At 38.1% G+C, this 26,046-nt stretch overlaps 1 protein-coding gene across 4 annotated transcripts in view; it reads right to left on the bottom strand.

Moving 5' to 3' along the window:
* CPED1 (cadherin like and PC-esterase domain containing 1) overlaps positions 1-26,046 on the bottom strand; it is a 142,389-nt gene that overhangs the window by 5,749 nt on the left and 110,594 nt on the right. For 2 of the 4 annotated variants that reach the window (XM_042018113.1, XM_042018114.1), the window contains exons 17-22: positions 20,399-20,516; positions 13,702-13,838; positions 3,655-3,875; positions 3,293-3,394; positions 2,997-3,084; positions 1,013-1,159 (exon numbers count right to left, since the gene is read on the bottom strand). In XM_042018113.1, the coding sequence (XP_041874047.1) occupies positions 1,013-1,159; positions 2,997-3,084; positions 3,293-3,394; positions 3,655-3,875; positions 13,702-13,838; positions 20,399-20,516 (813 nt within the window). Of the gene's footprint in view, positions 1-1,012; positions 1,215-2,996; positions 3,085-3,292; positions 3,395-3,654; positions 3,876-13,701; positions 13,839-20,398; positions 20,517-26,046 lie in introns of those variants that run through there. The other 2 variants (XM_042018116.1, XM_042018115.1) reach the window with 2 other exon arrangements.

Raw genomic sequence — 26,046 nt, 5'->3', positions numbered from 1 at the left:
TCAAAAGATTTCACTGTGGAAATTGCAACCATCAGCAATGACCCACAGAAACACCAGCATCTGGGTTCTAGATAAAAAAGGATCAATACAGCTGTCTGGGTAAAATGGACGGAGGCATTTGCTCCATGGGACTATTTATCAATCACATAAATTTCTACTCTGTGACTTACTCCCTCTTTTCTGGCTTCATTTGGACTGAGCTGTGTTTGTGCCTCTCAAGTATTGAGCAGAGTAGATTAAAGGACTGGTTAACTAACCACACCTGCTGATGTTGGCCCCAAAGCAGGATAGAGGCCCTGGCACAGGCCTGAAAACATGTGAGCTGCTGTGGAGCCTGAGGCGGAAACCAGCTGGGAGGTTGATGCATGGCACGTGAGCTCATGTGAGTCTGATAACACTCCCAAGAAAATTCTGTAGGTTTTAGTCAAGAAAGCAGGACTACAGGTGTGAGCGGGAATCAGCAATTTACACTTCTGTTTGTACAGTGGATCACTGTAACTATTCCAGATTATTTTTTCTCAGACATAGGAAAACAGATACATAGCATTAAGATAGGTCCTTCAATTTTAAGCTCCATTTTAATTGTACTTATGGTTTGATGTGAGTGTGCTGAGCTGCTCAGTTATGGAGGCATCAGTCAAAAACCTGTGAGACTGAGTAAAAAGAGACACTGAGTCCATGCAGAAGCAGCAGAGATACATTAACACGTAATAAATAAAACAAGAACCTGGAAACTGTGCAACATCGTTTTATATGAGTTACCTTTGCAGAAGGGCACGTTTATTTTTATTTCAAGGTATCACCAGGCCAGCAGTTCAGCATGTCCTTGGGTGGCCTTGCACTCTGAGCAGTGAGGGACAAGTGCCACCGTACAAACTGCTTTCCCCACGATTTGTATTCAGGCCTAACTTTGAGTGACAGATGCTAACCTCACCACATGCCTTTTTGTTTCTAAGACCTGAAAGTCAAAATTTCTTAAATACCTGGGAATGATATAAGTGTAAACCATTACCTCATGGAAATGGCAGCCACACTTCCCTTGCAGGAATTCTTTGTAACGTCCCATGGTGATGACAAAGGTGTCAACCACTTCATAGCCCAAATTTTTTGCTGTATCCAGAATAACCAAGTTTTCATTCCACAAGTTTTGCACTTCTGCCTGCATTCCAGATAAAATGTTGCAATGTCTTGTCAGAAGGACTGTTTAAAGGTTACTGTGTCATGAAAATAAATAGCAAAACTGCATTTTGAATAAGCAATTATGTTATACTACAGACATGAATTACTATAAATTCACTCTTGAAAATAGCTACTACTCCAAGACTGATATAGGGTTTCTTCAGAAATTATAATTACTTTTCAGTACACGTGCAGCTTCCTTTATAGGAAGATTTCATGATAGTTTAAAATATAATTCCTGGGTAATGGTTTTTAACTTGTATTTAGCTAATGAGGTGTAATCCAGAAAAAAATTCCAATTATAAAGTTGTCTGTAACAAATAGTGAAACTGCTCCTTTAAAGAAAAACTCAGCTTCTAATCAAATTCATTGAGGCAGCTATTTAAAAGGGAGTACAGGACCATGGGTATCTTAAATATGGTTATACTGAAGAACAGATTATTGTTTCTGAATATACTTCAGGAAGACCAAGAATAGAAAAAAAGTTAGCTATAAAGTTGGCAAGGCAGTGGATTCGACACAGCAGATGAAAGGCCTGTGAGAGTAGCTGGGGTAATCCTGAAGCATACAAACCACACGGGTAATTTGGCATATGATTCCAATATTGAAAGGGAAATGAATGTTGGTTATGCACTGTAGTTGATTTCTGGAGCTTTTAAAATTTATTAAATAAGAAAAAGGTAAACCTGGGAAGCCTTTAATACTTTATCCTTGCCTCACGTACCCTGGATTGAAGTTCTTCATTCTAGGACTGAATTTTGCTGAAAACTATGACAGGAGCTATGAAAATGATTCTTCATGTTGATGACAACAGTTTCCTTAATTCATTCTATTTAGGTCATGCAGGTAAATTAAGAAAATGGTTTGAATCAATAAGGAGACATTCAATAGAGACAAGGCAGATAGGCAGTACTAACTTAGAAAGAATGGGCAAAATCAGACAGGGCAGTCTCTGTAGCAAAGGGAAGGGTGAGAGTAGCAGGAAGCCACATGCTGAATACAGCAGTGTGTTATGGTTGCAAAAAGACGTGGGCGCCAGTCCCCAGTGCACAGGGAGTGCTGTACATAATCTGTGAAAGGTAATAATTTTCTCTTTTCAACACCTGGCAATAGCTGGAGCATGACACACAGCACTGGTAGGCATCATTTACTCCATTCTGCCTTCCAGTGCTTCTCATCCATGCATTTTATGTGTGTTCAATAGCGAATCACTGTCCAAATTGTAAATAAAAATAGTGAATTGAGTGAATTACACAGCGCATTGAAATGAGCACATTTGTTACTCTGAGAGGCTTGGATATGATTTAAACCGACTGTAACATCCGATTAACATGCAAATAACAGGCTGGATTCATCAGTACATTCCAGCTGCTCTGTAATGTTCTGGCTTCATAGGTGGGTTAAGATGGATTTATTGAGTTGTGCAAGCCAGACGAGTGAGTCGGATCCAGCAGTAACCGTGGAGGAAGCCTGGGGAGGGCCTATGCGCAGTGTGGCATGAGGAGCAATCTGCTCATCCCCAGCACGATCTCTCAATTTTGGCAGCTGGATTAATATTGGAGCTTCTTCTGGTTCTTGGGACAGCTGACCAAGTATGGCATCTCAAATGGCTCTCTGATTGCAGCACAATCCATGAAATAAGGAAATTGGTTTGAATCCCTATTAGTAAGCAGTATAAGCACATACAAACATTAACCTTCCTGGATCCACTTAAAATGTGCTCAGCAGAGGTTGTAACATATTTTGACCAGACAGCAAATTAGTGCTGAAATTACAAGTCTTCCATGAAAATGCACTCAAAATGTACTGTATCTTACCTGTGACAGAGAATGGATTCCATCCACTGGAAGGTGAAAGCCCATCCCTATGGATTTGACAATTACCAGGATATTTGATAAATTCTCCCTGTTTTGCAAATTGAAAAAAAGAACAAGGACACACTTTTTTCTTAACAGACACATCAAAAGACAATGCATACTTTATTTTTTTCAAAGTCATTTAAGTACACGTCTACGAAAAAAACAAATTAAAAGTTTGTATTTTTATAATTTTTTGTTGTTTCTCATAGTTTTTCATATCAAAAACTGGAATAACACCAAGTACATAACATTACCTGTTCAACACCTTTTGGATAATTAGCAGGTGATTGGAATTAAGCCACTGAACACCACCTACAATTAATACGGTCTGGTCTGTGTTCTCCAGGGGACGTGACCTGAAATCCAGAAAAGAAAAACAACACACGTTGCTTTAAACAGATGGCAAACATTTTAACTACACTGCTTTGCATTTCACTGAACTGTATCTGGCACCCTGATCAGAGGCCTGATGTAATTTCAGCTATTTTTTAACCACACAATATGGTCTGTGCAGGTTATGTTTTATTGTTTACTGATTTTAATTGTAAAATGTGTTAAACACATTTGGGAATAGAATGATGATACAAACAAGGGAGATACAAAGTTTGTACCATACCTCTGCAGCAGCTGTTCCAGTGCTTTTTCAAAAGTCGGTCTCTGGTTTGCATTCATCCAGAACTGGGGGTAGTAGGAGTAACTGATAAATGTTTTCCCCTCGTTGATATTGTGATAACATTTAACATCATGGGTCTTCTGCCATTCCTGAAGAGTCTTATTCACTCTTTCTATTAGATAATACATCATCCCTCTGTTAGTTGAGTCACCTATAAAAAGAATCTTCAGATGGAAAAAAAGATATGACTTAGAAGTACAATTCAGAAACCAAAGCTAAGAAAAGCATACGGCTAGTTGGGAGGTTTTTAAATGCTTCTCATAATGTTCCAGAAATATCTTTATGAACCGCCAGTACCCTGGCATCTTAATACTAAATTTCTCCTTTAGCAAAATCTGTGTCATTTGATTAATAAAAAGCTGTTTTGTATATTTTGAAGGCAAAAAGTACAGGTTATAGATGGCTATAGCTGCAAAATTAGCCCTGCATTTTCCATCCTTGGTGATAATTTCTTCTGCTTAAGCTTATATTTACTTCCATTTTCTAGTACACACTTGCTCTCATGATTGCTTGCAGCTTCCTGCAGTTTTTCCTTCAGTTTTTCGTGTGGTTTGTTCCTACACAGCATGTATTGCTCTTAAACAAATGGGATTCATTAGAATTTACACCAAAGTAACACACACACACGCACACACAACCCCCATGAAGGATGCAGCTGCTGCCTTATTTGTAGAGAGATGGCCTTTCTGCAGTTTCAGAGAGGAAAGAAAAGGGTCTTATTTGGGTGGAGGATAATCTGAATAGAGTCCTGCTGTGTGTGATGTGACCACCAGGAAGCACCATGGCCTGAAAGGAGTTAGAAACCCTCCCAGGATGACAAAAATGCTGTAAGCATAGCAGTCTCTGCTGGGCTACCCTGAACTTGAAAATGAATAAAGTAAATTTGGGTTTGCTCCTACTCATTCCGTAGATTCCTCTGAAAAAACAGACGTCTCTGTATGGGGAGACTACAGAACTTAAAGTGTTGTGGGATTTTTTAAAATGTTATTGCCCTATTTTGAGTGAATAGGACTAGCATTTCCTTCTGATGAAGCACGTAATAGAAGAAAAGTCCAAAGAGTAGGAGAATCCAGTTCACTGTGGTTTGCCAGTGAAACTGTGTGCAGAATCCATTACCCCAATCACCTCAGCCAGCAATCCGCAATGAGGAGCAAAAATGTAAAACTGGGATTAAGAAACCCATAGAGCCATTACACAGTAACAGCCCTGTTCTCTGCACAGAAATACTCAGCTTCTCCTACCTCCTCTGGCACTCAGGGTAGTTGGCATCCTGTAAACTGGGATTTTGTTGTTTCATTTCTTAATTTGATTTGGAGTTTGATGTTTTACCACTTCCACCTTGAATATCTGATGATGCAAATAAAATTGAGACTGCACAAGATGATATGTTTAAGGATATATTTCCAAAGCTTTTCTTAGAGATTTTATGTAGTAGAGGCATTTTGGACTACACTCATCTAACACATCTATTTATCTATTTATCTGTTTGTCTATTCCCATCAGGAATGTCACAGTTTTGAAAATTGATTCCACTTCTCACTTTTAACCCATTGTGATTAAAAATAAGCCACAACAGTGTACCAATGATACTTTCCACAGGAGAGAAGGAATTTCAGATGAGCATACCCTTATCCCTCTTGGTTAGGGCCAAAAACGGGCATGACGATGCCTTTAACTTCCTATGCCTTGCTGTTGTGGGCTGCAGAGAAGCCCTTGATAGATTATGTATGGTAGCAAACAAATTTCAACTAGCACTGAGCCCACAGAGGCTCTTCTAACTCCTGTCCTGGACTCCTTAAAGCTGCTTCATTGAGGAAATTCTTTAACAGCTGCTGTTCATGCTTGTATTGCATAAGCATTTCTCTCACACGCAAGGGGGTTTCCAGCTTTTCACATCGTGTCAAAAGAAACCTCTTTAAATCAAGCATAACATGACTCACAGAAGTCAAGGATCCTTGGATCCATGGAAGGACTGGTTGCATATTCTTTCTCTCTTTCCCTCTCTGACAGACACACACATTATTTACAATTAGGAAGACAGTTCATGCTTAGAATACGTCCTAATTTTAAAATAGGTTAACTTGAGGTTTTATGCAACAATTCTTTTAGGTTGCAAAATCTCTTAATCTCTCCAGCCTGTCTATATCCTTGTCTCTTTAATCTCCATTTCATAAGCCCATCACTGTAGTATCTTGATGCATATGTATTTAAAAAGCAGTTCTCAGATATTCACAGACAAGGCCATCATTAGCTTCTAATGTGGGTGAGAACACTTCTGTAAAAACCTAACACATTATTAGCAGAATAACAAACAGGCCCTACCGAGTTACACACGTACAGCAGTTGGTAGAAAATACAGACTGCTTCTTGTCTACTTCTAGTAACATATGACACCATTTTGTTATCACAGCACATGGGAATTGCTAAGGAGAATATTCAGCTATTAATTACACTAATTTGGCAGATGGGACGTTTTTATCTCATTCTAGTGTGACTAGAATTCTCATAGCTGTTTTCTCCTAACTATATTTGATCTAATCTCATCTACTACTGATTTCAAATAGCAGGACAACAACTTTCATGGGAAAAAAGGAGAAAAGAACCATGTCCAATGCCAATGAACATGATGCACAGATGTCTTTTTTGCCAACACTTTGCATTCACCAGCAATTTAGGTGTGAAGAATCATGCAAACATGTCCAAAGACTGCAGAGCACCAAAGATTAAGATCTCTTTCCCATGTTTTTGTTATGTCAAAATTAGAGCAAAACACATACACACACCCCAATCTACATCGTTAAGCGATTTAGCATTTTAGGGCTTTGCAATTTTTCTATACCTACACAGGTACATACACATGAACAGTGGACCCGTGACAGAATTTTCAAGTCTGCCCTGGGGTACCTTGCAGGCCAGGTCTGGAGATGGAGGGGAACTATGTGCAGTCATTTAGTAAACCCCTATCAGAAGAAAGAAGTTAGATATGATCATGTCTTAAAGTGGCAGCTCTAGTCTGGAAATGCCATGATACTGGGTGCCATATGAAAATATCAGGTGGGCCTTAGCACACTCCTATTGTTTTTGTCCTGATGTTCGGAAAATGTGAAGTAGCTGACAGGAGTCAGAGCAGATTCCTTTAGAGCAATCAGCATCATGAAACAGGCAACTGTTAAGGCCCTGACATACTTCTTCAAATACTATCACAAGACCGATGAGACTGCGCTCAGCCCATTTCCAAATCAGGAATAAGAAAGATAGCAACATCACACTGGGGAAGAATACATGTTGTTCCTCTAGGGAAATTAACATAGACTTTTAGAAACAGGTCTGCTAAGAGAATAGTCAAGGCTTGCTGCAAGTGGGAAAGAAAGAAATGGGCCAAAGTGGACTTGTGGTTGTACAGAAAGATCAAAAGGGGAGGTTATTCTTAAAGGTGTCAGTCAATTATAGTACCCATATTAGCGTTCAGTCAAGAAATCTTTGATTGTTCAAGTAGGTATGAGCCACATCAGGACTGTATCACTGGAATCAGACAAATTTGTTTAACTTTGTTTTTGTCTTCCACAGTGAAATCACGGCTTTGTTGAAAGGTATGAAAACTAGGACTGCAGTATGTGAAACCTATGGCTCCTGCCCTCTAGCTCTCAGAGGGAGCTCTAAAGTCTGTTTGCAGTCATCACGGGACAGTATCAGCAGTCACCCTCTGGAGACTGTGTGCTGGGATTTTCAAGGGAATGCTCTCTCATGCATCTGAAGAAGATCTCAGATAGCAAGATAGGTGTGCCTTTCTTGTAATTTGATGCACCCCAGGCTGGTGGATGCTTAGCACATCACCAACACATCTGCACACACACATCCATTCATTAAGATCTTGTCTGCATCCAACAATCTGCTTCAAACCATTGGTTCAACCATGATGTGAGACGTGTAAATCCTGGAAAAAAACCCCAAATTCTTCTTTTTCTTCTCCTCGAAAGAAAAAAAAAATTGAAGTGGAGGAAGAGGATATCTGTAGGTATCCTACCCTCTTTTCAAACTGCCCTTGTGGAGAGTTGGCCAATCACATTTTGTTGTGGTATGCAAGCCATCAGAAAGCATCTTTCAAAGTCCACCTTTTGCAAGTCAGCTTCATTTTCAGCAAATGCTTGGAGGACTCAAATGTTAAAATAAGTGGTGTTTAGCCCCAGGAAGAAAACCTATGTCCTTCAACTAACCCAAGAGTTCTAATGAATGAAAATAATCTTTCAGTGTAATTGAATGTATGGTAACTATAGACACATTTATTTCTATACAATTAGATGAACTCATTGTAGTTGCATGTGCCATGTAGTATTTAATATGATTTGAACAAAAGGCTCCAGGGATGATTCTGTATTTATCTCTATGAAATAATGAGGAACATGATGGCTTAGGTGTGTAGAGTAAAACATACCTCATTTTTTTTACAAGTCTGGCACAAGACTTAGTCATATACTGTTCAAGTTGATGGGGCATTTGTCTGCAGGATGACCAAACAATCAGACATACACGGATTATAATTTTACCAGACAAAGAACAACGCTTCCACACAGACAGATGTTTTCACTGTCTTCTGTTGCAAATATTTTGTGTGAAAAATTCCATTATAGCTTAAAGGCTTTGAATGATTGTGTAAGCATAGAGGAATTCACTTCTTAACAAGACCTATCATTAAAAATTAACCACACTTGGGAAATTTAAACACCTAAAAGTTCAAAACACTACTTAACTCTAAAATATTATTAAGAAATTATAAGTTAAAATTCCTGTTTTAACAGCTGAATTTTAAGTACTTCAGCAAATATTACCTTTTAATATTTCCTGCTCTTAATTACACATGACTCAATGGTACCTTATTATACGACTAAACTCTGGGTAGTATTTCTCAATGATAAGCAAAATATATATCCCTCCTGCTATTGAGGACAACTTTCTATATACTGCTAATTGGATAAATAACAACCTGCTAGAACCCTTTTCCCTTCACCCATTTTTAAAAGTAAAAAATCAATCTTGTACAAAAATCAAAGAATTGTCTTAATACATTTGTGTATGTCTTACTGTAAAAAGTCATTAACCACAGCTACAGAGAATTTTGTTGAGCCAACATAATAGAGATATAGTATTTTATTATGATGAAAAATTTATTTGATTCAATTAGGACATATATATGGAGCTGCCTAAGAATGAGACAGTCTGCATCTCATTTCCCTTAAAGTTGAGAAAAAAGCCTGCTGATAAGTGGACTGAAAGAAAATCTACTCAGCCAGAAAAACCTTAACCTCAGCACTTCAAAATTTTCCTGTTTACTGTGTATGAAATACAAACATATGACTATTCTTGCTAACACATCATAAAGCAAAATAAGGCCTCATAAAACTGTTTTTGTGCATGTACATACATTCTCATGTCTCCACCTTGAGTGTTATTGTTTCACTACAGGTGGTCTTATGTTTTTATGAAACCAAGTGTCCTGGTTTTGGGTGGGATAGAATTAATTTTCTTCCTAGTAGATGGTACAGTGCTGTGGTTTGGGTTCAGGATAAGAATAATATTGGTAACACACTGGTTACCAATATTATGGTAACTGATGGTTTCGTTGTTGCAGAGCAGCACTCACACTAAGTCAAGGACTTTTTAGCTTCTCCTTCCTCCGTGCCAGAGAGGATGATGGCACAAGAAGCTGAGTGGACACAGCCATGACAGCTGACCCCAACTGGCCAGAGGGATATGTCAAACCATATGGCATCATGCTAAACAATAAAAGTGGGGGGAATTGGTTGGGGGGCAGCAGCTGCTGCTCTGGGATGGGATTGGCATCAGTCAGTGGGTGTTGAGAAATTGCATTGTGCATTACTTCCTTTGTATACTTATACTTCTTCTTCTTCTTCTTCTTCTTCTTCTTCTTTTCCCTTCCTCTTCCATTCTGCTAAACTGTCTTTTTCTGAACCCACAAGTTTTACCTATTTTCTGATTCTTTCCCTCATCCCTGTGGGCGAGTGAATGGCTGCGTGGTGTTCAGCTGCCTGCCAGGTTAAACCACAACACACAGAAACAACTTAATTCAAACAGTTTTATATGGACACAAACTAAAATAGCAGTTAATGATGATGTGAAATCAATTGGAACTCAGCCAGGGAAATGGATTTCTCTTATAGAGAAAGATTATAATTTTACAGATGTGCTTTGGAAAACAAATCAATTTTAATGTAAGAAATAAAAGTAGCCTGGAGTCAGAAAGCAAATTAGAAAGCATTTTTGAAAGCTTAATTATGATGCAGGCAGGAAAAAAGTGCTCTGTTTGGGTGACCACAAATATATTTCAGAAGCACTGACAAATGAATACAAGTTAGTGACCAAGAGATATCTGCTGCATTTTGCCATTGTTCTATGAAACTCGAGAACAATAGAAGGATTGCACTTATAAACACAGTTCATCTTCCATGCGCTGCATTTCAGCCAAAAAGAGCATTCACTTTACATCTCAATTCATCACTTGCTGAACACAGCACAGCACTGGTTAATTGTTGCATGTCTCCCTTCACATTCATTGAAAGTAGAAAGATAAGTAGGTTTTTTTTATCTTTTTTTTTTTCCCCCATATAAAACTAATAGAGAAGCACATGAAAACAGCCTCCAGCTACCAAAGTTGAAATCTGACAGTGGTATAGAGATTAACACCTCCTATTCAAATTAAAAGATGTAATCACACACTTATGCTGTTTATGTCTTAGCATGATCATAGAATCATGGAATGGTTTGTGTTGCAAGGGACCTTAAAGATCATTTGGTTCCAACCCCCTGTCATGGGCAGGGAACCTTCCACTAGTCCAGGTTGCTCAGAGCCCCATCCAGCCCGGTCTTGAAGACCTGTAAGGATGGCAAGTTCACAACTGCTCTGGGTAACCTCTGCCAGAGCTTCACAATCCTTAAAGATTTCTTCCTAATATTTAAACCTACCCTCTTTCTGGCCATTCCCCCTTGTCCTATCACTACATGCCCTGGTAAAAAGTCCCTCTCAATCTCTCTCGTAGACCCCCTTCAGATACTGGAAGATTGCCCTAAGGTCTCCCCAAAACCTTCTGTACTCCAGACTAAACAGGCCCAATTTTTGGAGCCTGTCTTCATAGGAGAGGTGCCCCAGCCCAGTGACCACTCACAGGCCCTCCTCTGGACTCATTCCAACAGTCAGCATTTTTTCTTTTGCTGAGGACCCCAGAGCTGGACACAGTACTCCAGCCAGAGCAGAGGGAGAAAATCACTTCCTTCAGCCTGCTGCCCACACTGCTTCTGATGTAGCCCAGGGTGTGGTTGGCTTTCTGTACTGTGAGTGCACACTGCTGGCTCCCGTTGAGCTTTTTGTCCACAAACACCCCCAAGTCCCTCTCACTGCTTTCAGTCCATTCTCTGCCCAGCCTGAATTTGTGATTGGGATTCCCCTAACAGAGGTGCAGGACATTGCACTTGGCCTTTTGAACTTCTTGAGGTTCACAGAGGCTCATCTTCCAAGCCTGTCAAGGTCCCTCTGGATGGCATCCCTTCCCTTCAGCAAGTCAACTGCACCACACAGGTTGGTGTTGCCAGCAAACTTGCCTAGGGTGCACTCAATTCCTCTGTTCATGTCAACAGCAAAGATGTCCTTTGTAAGGGATTTTGAACTCCAGAGACCAAAGTTACACAAGCTGAATATTCGAAACCCCTGCATAGAGTGGCACCCAGGTTAGTTGAGCCCATTTTGAGTGGACACATGAATGAAGTTCTTAGTGAACTTCAGCAAACAAAAATGTAAATCAAACAGCATTCCAGATCACCTCAGTGTCCTCACTTGGGTTGATGACTTTTTCCCTTTCATTTGGCACTCATGCTATTTTTTGACATCTGCTTTTGTTTCCAGCATTGAAACCTCCTGCTTATTTTATTAAGGAAATTATGATATCTTCAGTTTGAGATGTCAGTGATCTCTGTAGTACTTAGAGACAAGGTATATAATAAATCAAAACTAAAATCACAATTGAGGAAATATAAACATTTATAGATGGTTATCAAAATCTCTTTTGAAATAAACATGTATTTGTTCACAAGAATTATATCTTCCTGCTTCTCAATAGCTCCTTTATAAAAAGTCCAGGTTGCTTAAACCTAAATAACGCAGACAAAAGTCTTTTTCAGTAAGCAAATGAAAAAAAATTCTTTTTCTACTACATCGCTTGGACAGCGTAAAGTAATTTCAACGTTTGACTTATCAAAGGCAGAATCAGGATCTTATCAGCCATGAAGGGAACCATTTTTTTTCATCTGACTTTGGTATGAAGAAAGTCACTCTTAGTTCTTAAGTTGCATTGACACAAAGGAGTTGATCCAATTTATTTATTTATTTGGTAAAAGAAGTAAAAATGCAATTGCAAAATGTCACATAAAATTAAAATCACTACAAAGTTATGATAAAATAACATCTGAAGGAAAGAGATAGGAGAAATATACTAAAAGGGGAGCATGCTTTAGAGTGATGACTTTAAAAGAATAAACCAGGTAAATGGACATCTGTGCAAAGGTAACAGGAGTAATTCAGCAGATTTCCACAGAGCAGCAAAGGTTATCAGACAATGTCAGGAGACTCCTGTAAAAGGTGCAAAATGGGAAACAAGTGCTATTAGTTTTACAGAGATTTTTCTCTCAAGGTGTTAATGTAGGTCACATAGGATCTGGCTGTCATCTGACACTAGAATAGATCAGCGACCTCAGAGTTAGAATATGATGGAATTTGAATTACAAAATTAAGCTTCACAGACACTCATTTCATACACTTGGTTTTAATGGAGCCTTTACAAATGCTGTCCTGTTTTTGACACTCATGAATGAGAGTGGTCAGATATGGGATGTGGAAATGTCAGCAAATCCTCTCAGCAATTCCCTGGCAATCCACTTCCATAGTGGCATACTGTTCCTCCACTGTCCTTCAATTGCCTGACCAAAGGGTGGTTTCTTGTCAAAGCAGCCTTATGACCATGGAAATCAAAGACCAAAGCAAAGCAATCATATTCTTGAATATTTTTCTCTGTGGTCAATCCAGAAGAGCTTGCTTTGTACATGAGAAGCAAATCAAGCTTCTCCTCAGTCATAAAAAGCAATATATTTTTTTTTTTAAAATATTCTAGGAGTAACCTACAGCTCTATAGTAACAGAGAAAACCACTGGCAGAAATAAAGCAAAATTGCAATAAAGTCCTTTGTGCAGGGCAAGAAATTTATCAGAAATGAAGGAGAAAATATTAATTGAAAGACTATTATTTTTGTATTTGTCTATATGGAAATGCTCTTGGATTTTATCAAAATGCCACTTTTAGTTACTATTTTCTTACCTAGGCAATACACTTTAAAGAGCTTTATAACAATTAATTACTTACTTTCTGGATATTTGTATCCTCAGTAAGGTACCTGAGCCTCAGATCAGAGCTCTCTCTCAACAGTTTAACAGTCATAGCATGCTTATTAAGGAGACCTTGTGTTTCCAAGCAATCACTTTAGAAGCTTCACTAAAAGAAAAGAATGTGCAAGAAGACTTGGTAAGATTAGTGTGCACAAGCAATGCCATGCATTAGGTATGCAGCAGAAGAAAACCAACTTGCATGTGAGACAAAACTGGTACAACAATGCAAATATGTCCTCCATTCGCTGTCCTTGTGTACTCACTGCAGGTCAGACTGACAACCACATACACCATAAGTCTTGAAACTCCAGTGCTGTGACCTAAGATCCTCTGTGAAACAGCAGCAGACAACTGTGTCTGCATATGAGGCTAAATTACAGACAGCGGTTGGTTTTCATCCCTGTGAATTTTTCACCCAAATATTTTTCTAGTTACAATAAAAAGGGATTTTTCTCACATATCAATCTTAAAAATATTTTGAAAGCTTCAGGACACTAAATATCCAGGTAAATAAGAATGAATTAAAATGTAAAGCCTTTTACATACCCTTCTGCCCTCCACACAGCGCTGGAGCTCGGGCTTGGCCAGCACAGAGTATTGGCAGCCGTGGGGCTGCCATGTTATTTCTCTCCAGTCGCAGGTTCTGTTGTCAGAGCAGCTGAGGCAAGGGACAATCCATTGCCCTGGAAAACAGCAATGAATGTCAGCACCTCCTCTGTATTCTTCTGAGTAGTTTTATTACACAGGAAGTAAGTAAGATATTTTTGAGTATTTTATTCACATATGAGTAAAAAAACCTCATATGGGAGTTTCCTGTAAATTAAATGCCCTCCAATCCTTTGAAGAGACTATTTCATTTCACTGTGTTATTCCCTTTTCCTTTAGCTAGGGTGGGAGTTTCTTCCTTTCCTGAAAGAGCTGCGAATGCTCAAATTTGACAGCCAGTTGTGGGTTCATTTCTCAGTCCATGTTGCCTTTCTTGTAGCAGCTTATCCTTTCTCAACAGAAGGGGTATGCAAAAGAGAAAATGGGTGAGGAGGTTGGATGCAAAAAGAAAATATGCACATTCAGACATGTCTGAAGATTCATTCTCATCTACAATGAAACATCTAAAGGTTGGGTGTACGGTTGAGAGCACTTGATATAAAAATGAAGCAAGATTAAAGACTTTCCTTCCAAAACACTATTTTTTTTAACTTGTGAGAATTCAGAGGATTGTCCCAGACTGCACAAATACACTTCAGAAGATGACAGTAAAGTGAAATGAATAATATACGTGATTTATGAGAGCCTGATCTTATTTACAAAAATTATTTTGAAGATTAGGAGCATAAAGTAGGATTACTAAAAATCAGAGGGTTTTAGTAATCCCTTATCTAAGGTTAAATGGTTTTGTTATTTTGATTTTCTAAAACTATTCCTTTCCAAAATCCTACTGGAAACTTGAGGGATTTAATTTCTGAAGGAAGACAGAAAACTTTTGAGTTGCCTTTGTATTCGGATGAACAAAAGAAACTTTTTCTTGCTGTTAGAAGTACACGGTGCTGACAGTATCTCCCAGTGCCTATGTAACTGCCAGCAAAACCTACTTCTGTTCTTATTGAAGGCATTACACAAAGAAGGGCACAGAGGCCTGACATCCTTGTGTCAGTGTTATTGGGCCTTGCTACCACAGATGAGTTTCTCACCAAAGCCCAGAAAACAGAGCCAAAGTCAAATGCCTGGAGATCAGACCTGGCCTTAGAGTTTGTCCCCACCACTGCTGCCAGGCAGCAGCTCAGCAGCCAGCTGTGTGTGATGGATTGCTGCTGCACAGGAAGCAACAACAAAAAGTACAATACTGCCTTTTGATATTTCATCTGGCCAGGGACTGAGGGGGAGGCTGAGTGAAGAAACCCTGCAAGATCCCAGCGGCCTTGGGAGAGTCAGCTGCTACCTCAGGAGCGAGGGAGTTTCCAGGGAGGCAGTTTGTGCTTGCACTTAGGCAAAAGTCCAAGTGACTATGTTTTGGTAAGTAGCAGGGTGAGTTGTCTTAGTAGATAAAGAAGTCCTTCTAAATAAAAGCATCAAGAATTTTTTGTATGGGAGCCCACACAGGTACATTTAAAGGACGAATACATCCCACAGTGCCATGACCATGCAGTACCAGTGGCTGCGTATACTGCACAGCTGCCCTTCTTTCTGCCCTGTGCAGAACATGCTCACACCACCCTCAGAAGCACTTGTAGATGATTTGGAGCAAATTATAGCAGACTGAACCTAAACAAAACCTTGGACTCTGGCTTTGAGCACAGTGTGGTTCAGTGAGCATAACCCAACTTCCCCTGTTCCCATGGGCATGGGTGCCTCATGGAAGCTGTGCTGGGCAAGCAGCCCAGTTCACAGCATGGACGGAGGAAGGAGAGAAGGAGGGAAACTCAGGACCATGGTGGGAGGGTGCAAACAGAAAGACAGAGATACCCCACGCTTCTTGCTCAGAGGAGTTTCAAACTTGCATTTTCTGCATCCTAATCACTCAGCAGTTAGGAGAAATATTCCCCACTCAGTTAAGGACCACTCTAAAGTTCAAAATTCATTAAGACAGGCAAACAGCATGCTTGTAACCTGGTAATTTTTTGTGAAAAGAGAGATCTGAACTTTGATCCCTGAGCAAGATCCTATGTAGAATTTTTATCAAGGGGTTAAATTGAATCTTTATCAAGTTACAAAGGGGATAATCAGGTTCTAGAGCAGGGAGTCCTCTTCCAAATGAATACCCTGCTCAGCTGGGACACCAGAGGCTGAATTTCGACTTTTTCTCTTACTGTAGCCTCCCAGCGCTGCCTGTTGTGAATCCCTTACTCATGCTGGCCCTCCCTTGGCTTTGTGGTGCCCTGTTCCAGGCTGTGGTCCCGTGGCCATCACTGGGGCCAGGAATACTTTGACCCTCCAAGATTTCTATTGCCACTTGTGGATCTTACCATTGGCTCCCACTTTGCAATCTATGACTAAATGGTCATTCCCAGCTTCACAGCCTTCTCTTCAGGAGATTGAAAATGCCAGGACTCTCATAACCCAGCAATAGGTGCCATGCAAACACCTTTTACTGCTTTGTACCTTTTGAGAGCAGGGACAGAATGGTTGGTTGGTTTGAAGTCTGGGCTCAGACCCTGCCACTACTATAGAGGTCTTAATAAATGACCCAAGAGGTGTTTCAGGCAGTGACCTATATTTTAAAATTATATGAAAACTCAGTATTTTTTTCCTGATGTTGTAATTTTTCTTTCAACCCAAATACATAAAAGTTCTGGCAATGTCTACAACATACGAGATCCCTCATTTCATGGAATTTTCTTTTTAACATCCCATACTTTTATGAGCTGATCTGGTCTTATGTAATAAACTAGAAAAGTAGAACTATATAAAATGAATATTGAGGAGCCAAAATATCTGAAAAATAAAAGTTTAAACTTTGGCAACTGAAAGTGATAAGTAACTTTTGACTAGCTTCTTTTAAATAGTTTGGTTTATGTTCAATAATTCCCTAGGTATATTAATGAAAAAAAAGATCAATTTCTGGCATATGTTAAAGGTTAGTGGCAAATGTAAAAAGATTTGAGAACACACATATATGGAGATAAATTCGTATTTATAGGAAGCACTAAACATTTAATGCTAACAGAATACTTCCTGGTTTTATATTTACATAGAGTTTTTAAATGATGCGTGTAAGTTTATGCATTTTAAATCCAACTATTGTGAACTTTTCCTGTTGCAATTTCACAACAATTGGTCAATGAATTCTTAACCTTCAGAAATAGGATTGTGTTAAAAGATAAAATGAATCTCACAAAAAAGAAGACAACAGTGAAAAATTGCAAACATTATTAGCTTGGAAATTAGGCTTATATTCTATGGCAATTTTAAGTTGCTCTTCCCTCACTTATATAAGTTAGCAGCACATAATCCAGATTTCAGCACCATTTCAATCAGGCAGCATTTTGTGGTGCTTCAGGCAAAAGCACTAACATTGGCTCTACCAGGAATGGGCAAGTTTACCAATAATTAAGTGAATGAAAGCAAGAAAGAAAGACACACTGTTAGTTTCTTCACAAAATAAAAATTGGCATAATCAAAGTTTTATGAAAACCAGTAAGCAGGAGGTTTCCACAGGAAGAGCGAAAGCTGGATTTTTGGCTCATTAGGGTAGTTATCAGTTGCATACATAAATCTTCTGCTGAAGATACGAGATAAAACATTGCCAGTACTCCTTAATACTGTTCTCATAAAATCACATGAAAATAAACAGACTTTCAAAATAATTAGTTGGGATTGTTTACTTTCTATTTAAAAAATATTAGCCTAAAATTGAAAGTTTTAACCAATAACGGCTGTACACTTGATAGTTTTGCTTTTTCTTTCAGTCTCTTTTATTTTTGTTCATCCTTTTACATTGTCATAGTCACAATTACACATATTTTGCTTTCAAATTTAAAATCAAGGTTTTTCTATAGTGCTGAACAATCATCCATAGAAAGAGAATATATTATTCTAGCTTGATAATTCAAAATCTAAATGTTTAACCTACACTGATGTTAATTTGTTAATTTATTACTAGTTTACTTTTGCATTTGGTCTTTATTTGGTACCCTAAGGCCTTTAGAAAGGTTTCTCTCTGTGAATAGGCTATGGAAATATTTTTCTTTTCATTCTAGCTGCATCTATGAAAAACAAAAGTAAAAACTGTTTTTAAAAGGACATGATTTACTACAGAATAAATAGCCTTAGGCCTATGGACTTATGTCCAAACTGAGATTTACTCCTTGTAACCAAAGGACACATTCATTTTGTTGGACTTCAATTTATGTCTCTGCTGGATCCAGATTCAGACAGCTGTTGAATGCAGAGAGAGACCACACAGAATTATTTTAGACTGGGTACAGTTGTAGGAAGAATAGAAAGTGGGATATAACTAAAACATACATGTCACAGCAACAGAAAATTAAAAGGGAATTTGTGATATCTTACCCACCAGGTTTTGTAATTGTCTACAAACCACATTTCTACAGACTGCAGCAATCTAATCCACCTGCAGGAATTTAGCACAAGTTCTCATGGTGTCTTTCAGTTCTCTCTCCCTCTCTCCTTCTTAGAAGCCAAACACACAGTTAATATTTGCTTACTTCTGTATTATTGATAATGCAAAAATGAACAACGAGCTAATTTTCATATGATAGCCTGGCTCAAACCACATGAATCAAAGGAGAACTTCTGAAAGAAAAAGATTTTTTTGATAGAAAAATTGTAATTTCATTCCACGATGTAAACACAAAGGAAAGAAACTTCCCCTGTTGTATATTTGCATTTATTGATTAAAAGAGGGATGGAGAGAGAGAGAGAGAAATAGTGCAAATTAAGTGTATATTTGGAAAAGTGTTGAATTTCCTTCAAAGAATAGTGCCAGGATGACTAGGAGAAGAGGAAGTCACTTCTGTCACGGTTAGACCCTGAATTACTGCCTCTGCTCTACCTCAAAAGGTTAGAAATGAGTTGTGAAATCCTGGTTGTACTGAGCTATAAAGCAGCCTTCTAAATTCTACCATTAATGTCAGAAGAAGTAAGGTTTCATCTCTATCTCTGATGCTCCACCTCAGCCTCTGTCTGTGAACGCTCAAACACAAGCTTTTCTCAGCACAGATATATTTTACTGTAGTAGTACCTCAGTATCCCTATGAAACTGTTTCCTAGCATGAGAACAGTGTATGACACCACCTTACCTCTGCAGAAGTTTTGAGTTGATTTCTGAGGGGAAATGACATTGCTTGGCTTCTCTGAAAAATTAACTTATTTAAGAGATGTTCCTGCTTTAGCAGGGAATTTGCCATTTGCCATTGTTCATTGCCAGGATTGGTATATCATTTGTTGGTTACGAATTTGGAATGATGCTTTCCAGTTCCAGGTGGGAGCTGAGACACACATTAACTCTATACAGTTTCTTGTTGCCAGATACTGCAAACCCCACTTCTAGGCTCACTAAACACCTGTTGGCAATATTCACTTTATAAGCACAAATTATTCTTCCCTGTTTAATATACTTGTCCTTTGAGTATACATCTCCTGAAGTTTGTTTGAACTTTAATTTTGTATATTATTCACAATATGGCTGCAAAAGATATTATATGCAGCCACACTTAGCTAGATTCAGTATTCAAAAAGAGTATGCTGTATATCAGGAGAAGGAGATGGTCTGCCTGAGAAAGGATTCAGTGGATTTGGTTTGGGCTTTCTAGTTTCGAACTTTATGTCCTGATATTGTTGCATAGAATGATTCACAATTTGTGTGATTAAAATATGCTGCTAGGAACAGCAATGTCTCTTTTGTGCATTCCCTCCATATAACACAAATTTATTACATGCCTCTGTTTCACATGAAGTGATGCATTCAGGCAGTTCCCACATTCCTGTTACTTTTTATTGATTATTCAACGAGTTTGTGCAAATTTACTGCTGTGGGGGGCTGCTCCTGTCTATGGCAAGATAAAGAATACAGTTGTGTCAGTAGACCATAGAGGACTGTTGGTTTATTTTTCATTTCTCTAACCAAGAACCGAACAGAATTACTTACTGTCTAATACAGCAACAACTTAAATATGAAAAAGACCCCATGCCTGAGTAGTTAAAGTACACTGGAATAAATCTTCATGAAGCTGTGACTTTCACATGAGTACATGTTTGACAATCTGTTGTAATCTGAGTTCTCACTAAACCAAAGACATGTCTGGATTGTATTGGTTATTGTATAATTCTTTATTTGTCCCCCTTGTTTTTTAAGGTATAAATATATGTAAAATTAAAAACTAGTTTTGGGTTTCTAATATAGCAGTGGAAATATAAAATCCAAATGGATCTAAGTGTTGTGTTCCTCTTCTAGAGTTAATTTTTATTTGGAGTAGAAAAACCCTTCTATTTAGGATAAAGCATTTTTATTTTAAGTTGTTTTGATGGAATATTTCAATGCATTTTAAAGACCATATGAAAATAGCACATGCAGTGGTGGTCACTGATTAGAAAACTATTAAACAAAAAATTCTCACATAAACAAATTAGCCTGATTTTAAAAACCAGTAACTATTACAAGTGATCAGTTCCCTTTATGGTGCGTAGGTTAGTGCATGTCTATAGCAAAGAGTTAATAGTGTTTCTAGTTTTTCTTTGAAGAGGTGAATGAGTTAATTTTCAGAAAAAAGGGGGATAAAGTACAAACCTTTTGTGTCTCCAGCTTCACAGGTCTTAAACACCGTCTGTGAAATTGCTGAGAGGTATTCATGAGAGAGAGGCTGCAAGCCACAGGACTCCTCTGGGTGAATTTTGGAACCACAGTCCTGAATTAAAATAGAATCTGTGAAAATGACATCACTGCACCCATCCACATCACCTTGAAATCCTCTTCAAGAGTAAAAAAGTTATTTGGGGTGGTTCTGCAATTAATTCGTCCTTAGCTCTTCAATATATAGTTTAATATGAAATTTAGAATCCTTTTTCCATTCAGACAAAGGTTTTGCAATAAATTATCCCAGTCCACAGTAAACATACAAGATACTACATTTGCTAAAGATACAAGAAAATTTATTAAGGCTAACATACGTAACATTCATGTAACATCATGAGGTCTCTACATATTGTATAATCTCTACCTATTTGCCCTTAGGAATTTTGTATGCCTATTTGTAGTCATATGGGATCCATTTCTGTGATGAAATGCCCCAAATTAGCTTCAGGAGATACAGGTGCTTAAAGGAAAAAAATTTCTATTTTTTAAAATGATATTAAAATTAATTTCACCACTGTTATATAATATCATTCACTGTTGCCATGAGATTATGCTACATCTAGGACGCTATGCTTAAATTGCACCAATGAGCAAAAGACAATTAAGTCCTAACAGGGTCAAGGTGCTGACAGTTAATAGAATATGTGCCACTGATGTGGATAGCAATACGAACACATCTTGGAATTTTGTCAATACTGGTGGTTCTTGATTATGCAATCAAAAAGCAAAGTGAAACCATTGTCTCACAATTACTCTGATCTCATTAAACTCCATGGTGGTGAAAAAAAAACCTAAAAAAAAATCTTCCCAGTGACTTCAAAGGGTTATGATAATATCTGTGCATAAATAGGCAACAAAACAGTGGTTATGTGTGGGTTGTCCTGTTCTCTGCTTAATCTGTCTACCTAGGGAAAACTGTTATGACAAAATGAATGGCACAGTATCTTCTAGTATTAAATGGTGTTTGGAGTCTCTGGGTCTGGACACACTGTACAGCTATTTGACAGTATAACTTCAACTAACATCAACATCAGAAAGTTCCTACCCTGCAGTAAAACAATTTGCACAGGACTTCACAAGAAAGCCCCAAATTCCTGAATGTGCTGCCATTGCCCTCAACAGAGTGCCATAAAATAACTCACCAGGGATTTTCTTGTTCATTCTGCCCAGGGTATGTGTTTAAGCAAACAAAATTTTACTTTAATCACATTTCTTGGGCAAAACCATTAACAACAATTTCATGTTTCTGGTTTATTATTAATTACAACCAATATGCAGGGAACTATGTAACTGATTCCCTTTGCCTTTGTTGTGTTTCCAAAGTAAAGGACACTGCTTGCATTTAATTTGTAATTCACATCTAAACTATCATGTCATGAGAGGTTGTGAATCCCTGAACAAGATTTATTTGTTTCCTTTTTACCTTTGTAGGAGACCAATCCTTTACCATCCTTGACATATTGAATATAATATGCAAAATGAATCTGTGGCAGCTACAGATTTACTGCAGTTCCATAAATGTATGGCACATTGAGGGTTTTTCTAACTGCATGTAGATTTTTTATTGTTTTCTTCAGGTGCCGTGGTGACATGACATCCTCTTTGCCTTGCCCAAAGATGAAACATCTTGTGATCTTAAGCATCTTTACAAAAGATCACTCATGGCAAAGATGAGAGCCAGACATGTAAACTTAAATGATAGTTGATGGTCTGTGTCTGTTCTTCCTGCAAACCTTCATTTTTAGAAGGGAGACATAAAAAGGCCCTTGTAATGTCTGGATTAGAATCAAAAGAAAATTTCCCCTGCATTTAGCATTGACTATAAGATTGGTGTGGTATTTTGCTAGTAAACTTTAATCTTTATGGAAGATTTTCTGGACACTAGCAAATAAAAGAGGAATAAAGCTGTCTTCTGTATATCTACCTAGCTTTTAATCAACATCAGTTGATACTTAGAGAGTGAACATTCCTGGAGTCCATCTGCTATGTGAAATGACAATTTCCTTGTCTCTTTCAGATCACACTATAGTGAACCTGATTCTTCATAACATTTAAGCCTTTAAGAGATGAAACAGATTTTCAAGTCTGTTACTTTAGTAAGTTTTCTTAATGATTACCTTAAAAATATTTGGGGCTATTAGTTCATGGTATTTTGTTTATTTATAGTCTGGGTGCCTAATTTAATAAGAATGTTGCTTGTTTAGTTCACCTTTCAATAACCACACTATATTTCCTCTCAATTATATACTTATGCATATACATATACATACATAGTTTCACTCAGATATATATAAATAGCAAAAAAAAAATTACAACCAGTTTTAAAATCTCACAGGTGGAGACAGAGAGAGAGAGAGACAAACAAAGCATTACACACATAACACACTCATGCAGCTGATGTCACGGGATGAATGTCATATAGCAAAGACCATTGCAGATGCAGTGATGCTTTTGCTTAAGGAGTCTAACAACTATGGATGGATTTTTTTAATGGATTTTTTTATTGTTGTTGTACCTTTTCACCGCCTCCACCCTAATGAAAAAATGATCACTGTGAAATTGCAGCAAAAGGAAAGAAGGTAAGAAGCCCTTGACTTTCCTGGGAGAAGTCATCCCAATAGGGAAAAAACGTCCATCTGTGTTCATTTTAACACTTGGTGCTCCAGCAGTGACACAACACCAAAACAAAAATCAAGTTACTTTTAACATCTACAGCTGCGGCTACCTATCAGCTCAAAAAGGCATTTTCAAATAGAAAGGAATGATTTTCAGTATTTTTCTGGAATAACCCAACTCTGTTCATTCAAAGCTGCGGCTAAAGCCATAATTTTTGGTGGAAGTAGACTTATGTTAATGAATTGAATGCTTTGGAAACTCCCATCCAGGATGCCTGTATACAGGCTCTACAGTCAGCTTGCTCAGTAAAAGTCCTTCTTGTATTTATATGAAAACCTCTAACAGTCGATGGGAGTGGTGGGCTCAACACTGAAAAACAGGCAATTTCTGCTTCAGTACTCATTTCTGAAATTATATCCAGCCCAATTCACTGAAGACTACCCCTACCAGTCTAATAAAGGATCAGAATGTTTTAAACTAAATAACAAGAGAAATAGAATTAAGATCACAGGAATTCCTTTTAGTGTTGCATACAACCAACACGCAGGCAAAATTCTGCATCCTTTTAACATCCAGAACCCATGCATGGCTGAGAACTAGTGGATGAGATAAACCCCACTGAGCATTCTTGGTAAAGAAGGCAGGAGACCCCTCCCCCTGCCAGCTCTGACCCTGTGGTCCCTTGGCCAGCACTGCCCATCAGCCTGGCAGGTCACCCAGCCACCTCCTCCAGGCACTGCAGCCCTGCCTCCTCTCATGGTGCTGCCAGGGCTGTCTTATTCCTTCTGACTGCACTTTAGACATGACAGAATAAAGCTTCATGTGAAAGAGGTAATTTAGAACACTTTTCTGTTGGTCTTTGTAGGCTCACTGACTGAACTTTATTTGATCTGGTTCTATTTAAGCTGACCTGAGTTTCTCATTAAATACTTTCACGTCTCTTTAGTCCATCTTTTTCTTATATTTTATACATAACTAAAACTGCATGAAAAGTGATTAAAAATGATGCTATGGAAGGACTTCTAATAAAATTAGTCAAAGAGTGAGCTCATGAAATAGTGAAACTGTATATTATTGCTAGGTAATAAATTATGAGCAGATGGATTAGCTCCACTCTATCAACTTTCTTAATATGGCAGGGATAAATGAAGGAACAGCTGGCATATTGACCTCATTTCAACTGTCTCCCTCTGTCCAGCTGCAGTATTCAGTGATAGATGAACCTCTGAAGATCCAGAGGTTCAGGCCAGTTCAGTTCAGCACCCAAATTGACTAGATTGAAACGAAACATGTGTGTGTACAAAATAAGTATGGAGACCTGCCATAAGGAGAGGCATTCGCCCAAGAAATTTCAGTTTGCTACTGCTGTTGGATGGGAAACAATGACTATTATTAGCCATCAAGCACTGCCGAAGGCATAGATAAAACATTGTCTACACCAAAAGACACACAAAGCCATTAAACAGAGAATATAGGAGTAACGGGATGAACTGATGGAGTAATGTGTCCCTGTGCAGCAGCTATGTTTTAAAGGAAACTGTCACCACAGTATCTTTTAAGAGACCTAATAAGATCTACCGGCAAATATGGGATAATAGTTCCCCAACAACCCCAAAGACTGTCACAAATAACACATTAAAAGACTGTGAGATGTTCAGTTCCACACAGATCTAGTAGGGACCATAAAAACACTTTAGAAAAGGAGTCTGGGCACTCCTGGGTTGGAAAACGCAACACCCAGACATCAGTAAGAGACTGGGAATGATATGAAAAGCTGAGATACTGATCATGTTGTCAGGGTAGAACAGTTTGGTATGTGGACAAAGTACAGCCATCAGTCTAAATTGCTTTTAAGTTCTTAATTGTGCTAATCATGTTCTTGGTATAATTAATATTACTGTTTCTTAAGAATAGAAGCATACCTGAAATTGCATGATTTTTCCCAATCACAAATTTATGCATATAAAATTTATTTGAGAATAATGTCACATGCTTTAACCAGTGACTGAAGATAGTCATAAATATACAGTACCTTTACCAACTGCTAAAGAACTTTTGAAAATCCCAGTAGGTGCCTCTCCACAAAGAGAGCATTAAAGCACTTACTGTTTATATGGACAAAAAAATTTCATCCCAACATTACAGCAGATGCTGTGTCTTCCTCCGCACTGAGAATGCTAACCTCACAGAAAGCTATGAAACTGTTTTGAGAAAATATTACAAGTTTCATAACACTAGTTTAGTATCTTTTATGTGCATGGGGAATATAAAATAATCCTTTTAATCTATGAATGATTTTGATTCAATTCCATTTTATATGCACATGACATCAGTTAGACACTATCTGCCCTCCTGCTCCCAAACAGTTCAAAGTGCTGCATTTGTGAGCCATGGAACAAAAATACTCATGAGACCTAAAATGTATGACTCTTAATCTAGCAAAGTCTTGTGAATTATCATTCTGAACAGCTCAGAGATCCAGCAGAATTAGTTGAACAAAGACAATTGAATGTGAAGTCCAACTCCAACTCCACTAAGAACAGAATATTATAAGCATAAATTTTGGAAAACATTTCAAAATGTACCTAATGGTAATTACAGAAGGGGTTTTTTCAGTATTTGTAGCTAACATCTCTATGAATTTTTCACATGCTTTCTTAGCAAACATGTTTTCCTCATGAAGCTAATGATGTTTCTCCCAAGCAAGAACAGTGACGATTTCCAGCTCATATGCTTTATAAACAAAGTACACAAGGAAGAAAAAAAAAGGAATTAAAAGAATTTAGTATTTCTTCCTCCCTAAAAAGGAAGATAAAACAGGAACAAGGAATAGCAGATAAAGAGGAGCATTTTGCTGTTTATGTTCTGGTGTTTTTTAGTTTAAAAAGTGATACGGTAATGTTGACCTGGAGACTCTTAAGAGCTGCTTCAGTTTTCTATTCCTATTTAGTCCTCTTCTTTACATC

This window comes from Corvus kubaryi, unplaced genomic scaffold, assembly GCF_017639235.1.
Source record: "Corvus kubaryi isolate FWS band 111438036 unplaced genomic scaffold, C.kubaryi_AGA036_p1.0 137, whole genome shotgun sequence".
NCBI classification, from domain to species: Eukaryota; Metazoa; Chordata; class Aves; order Passeriformes; family Corvidae; genus Corvus; species Corvus kubaryi.
The sequence above is the reverse complement of the archived record's forward strand: the minus strand, read 5'-3'. Positions and strand labels throughout refer to the sequence as shown.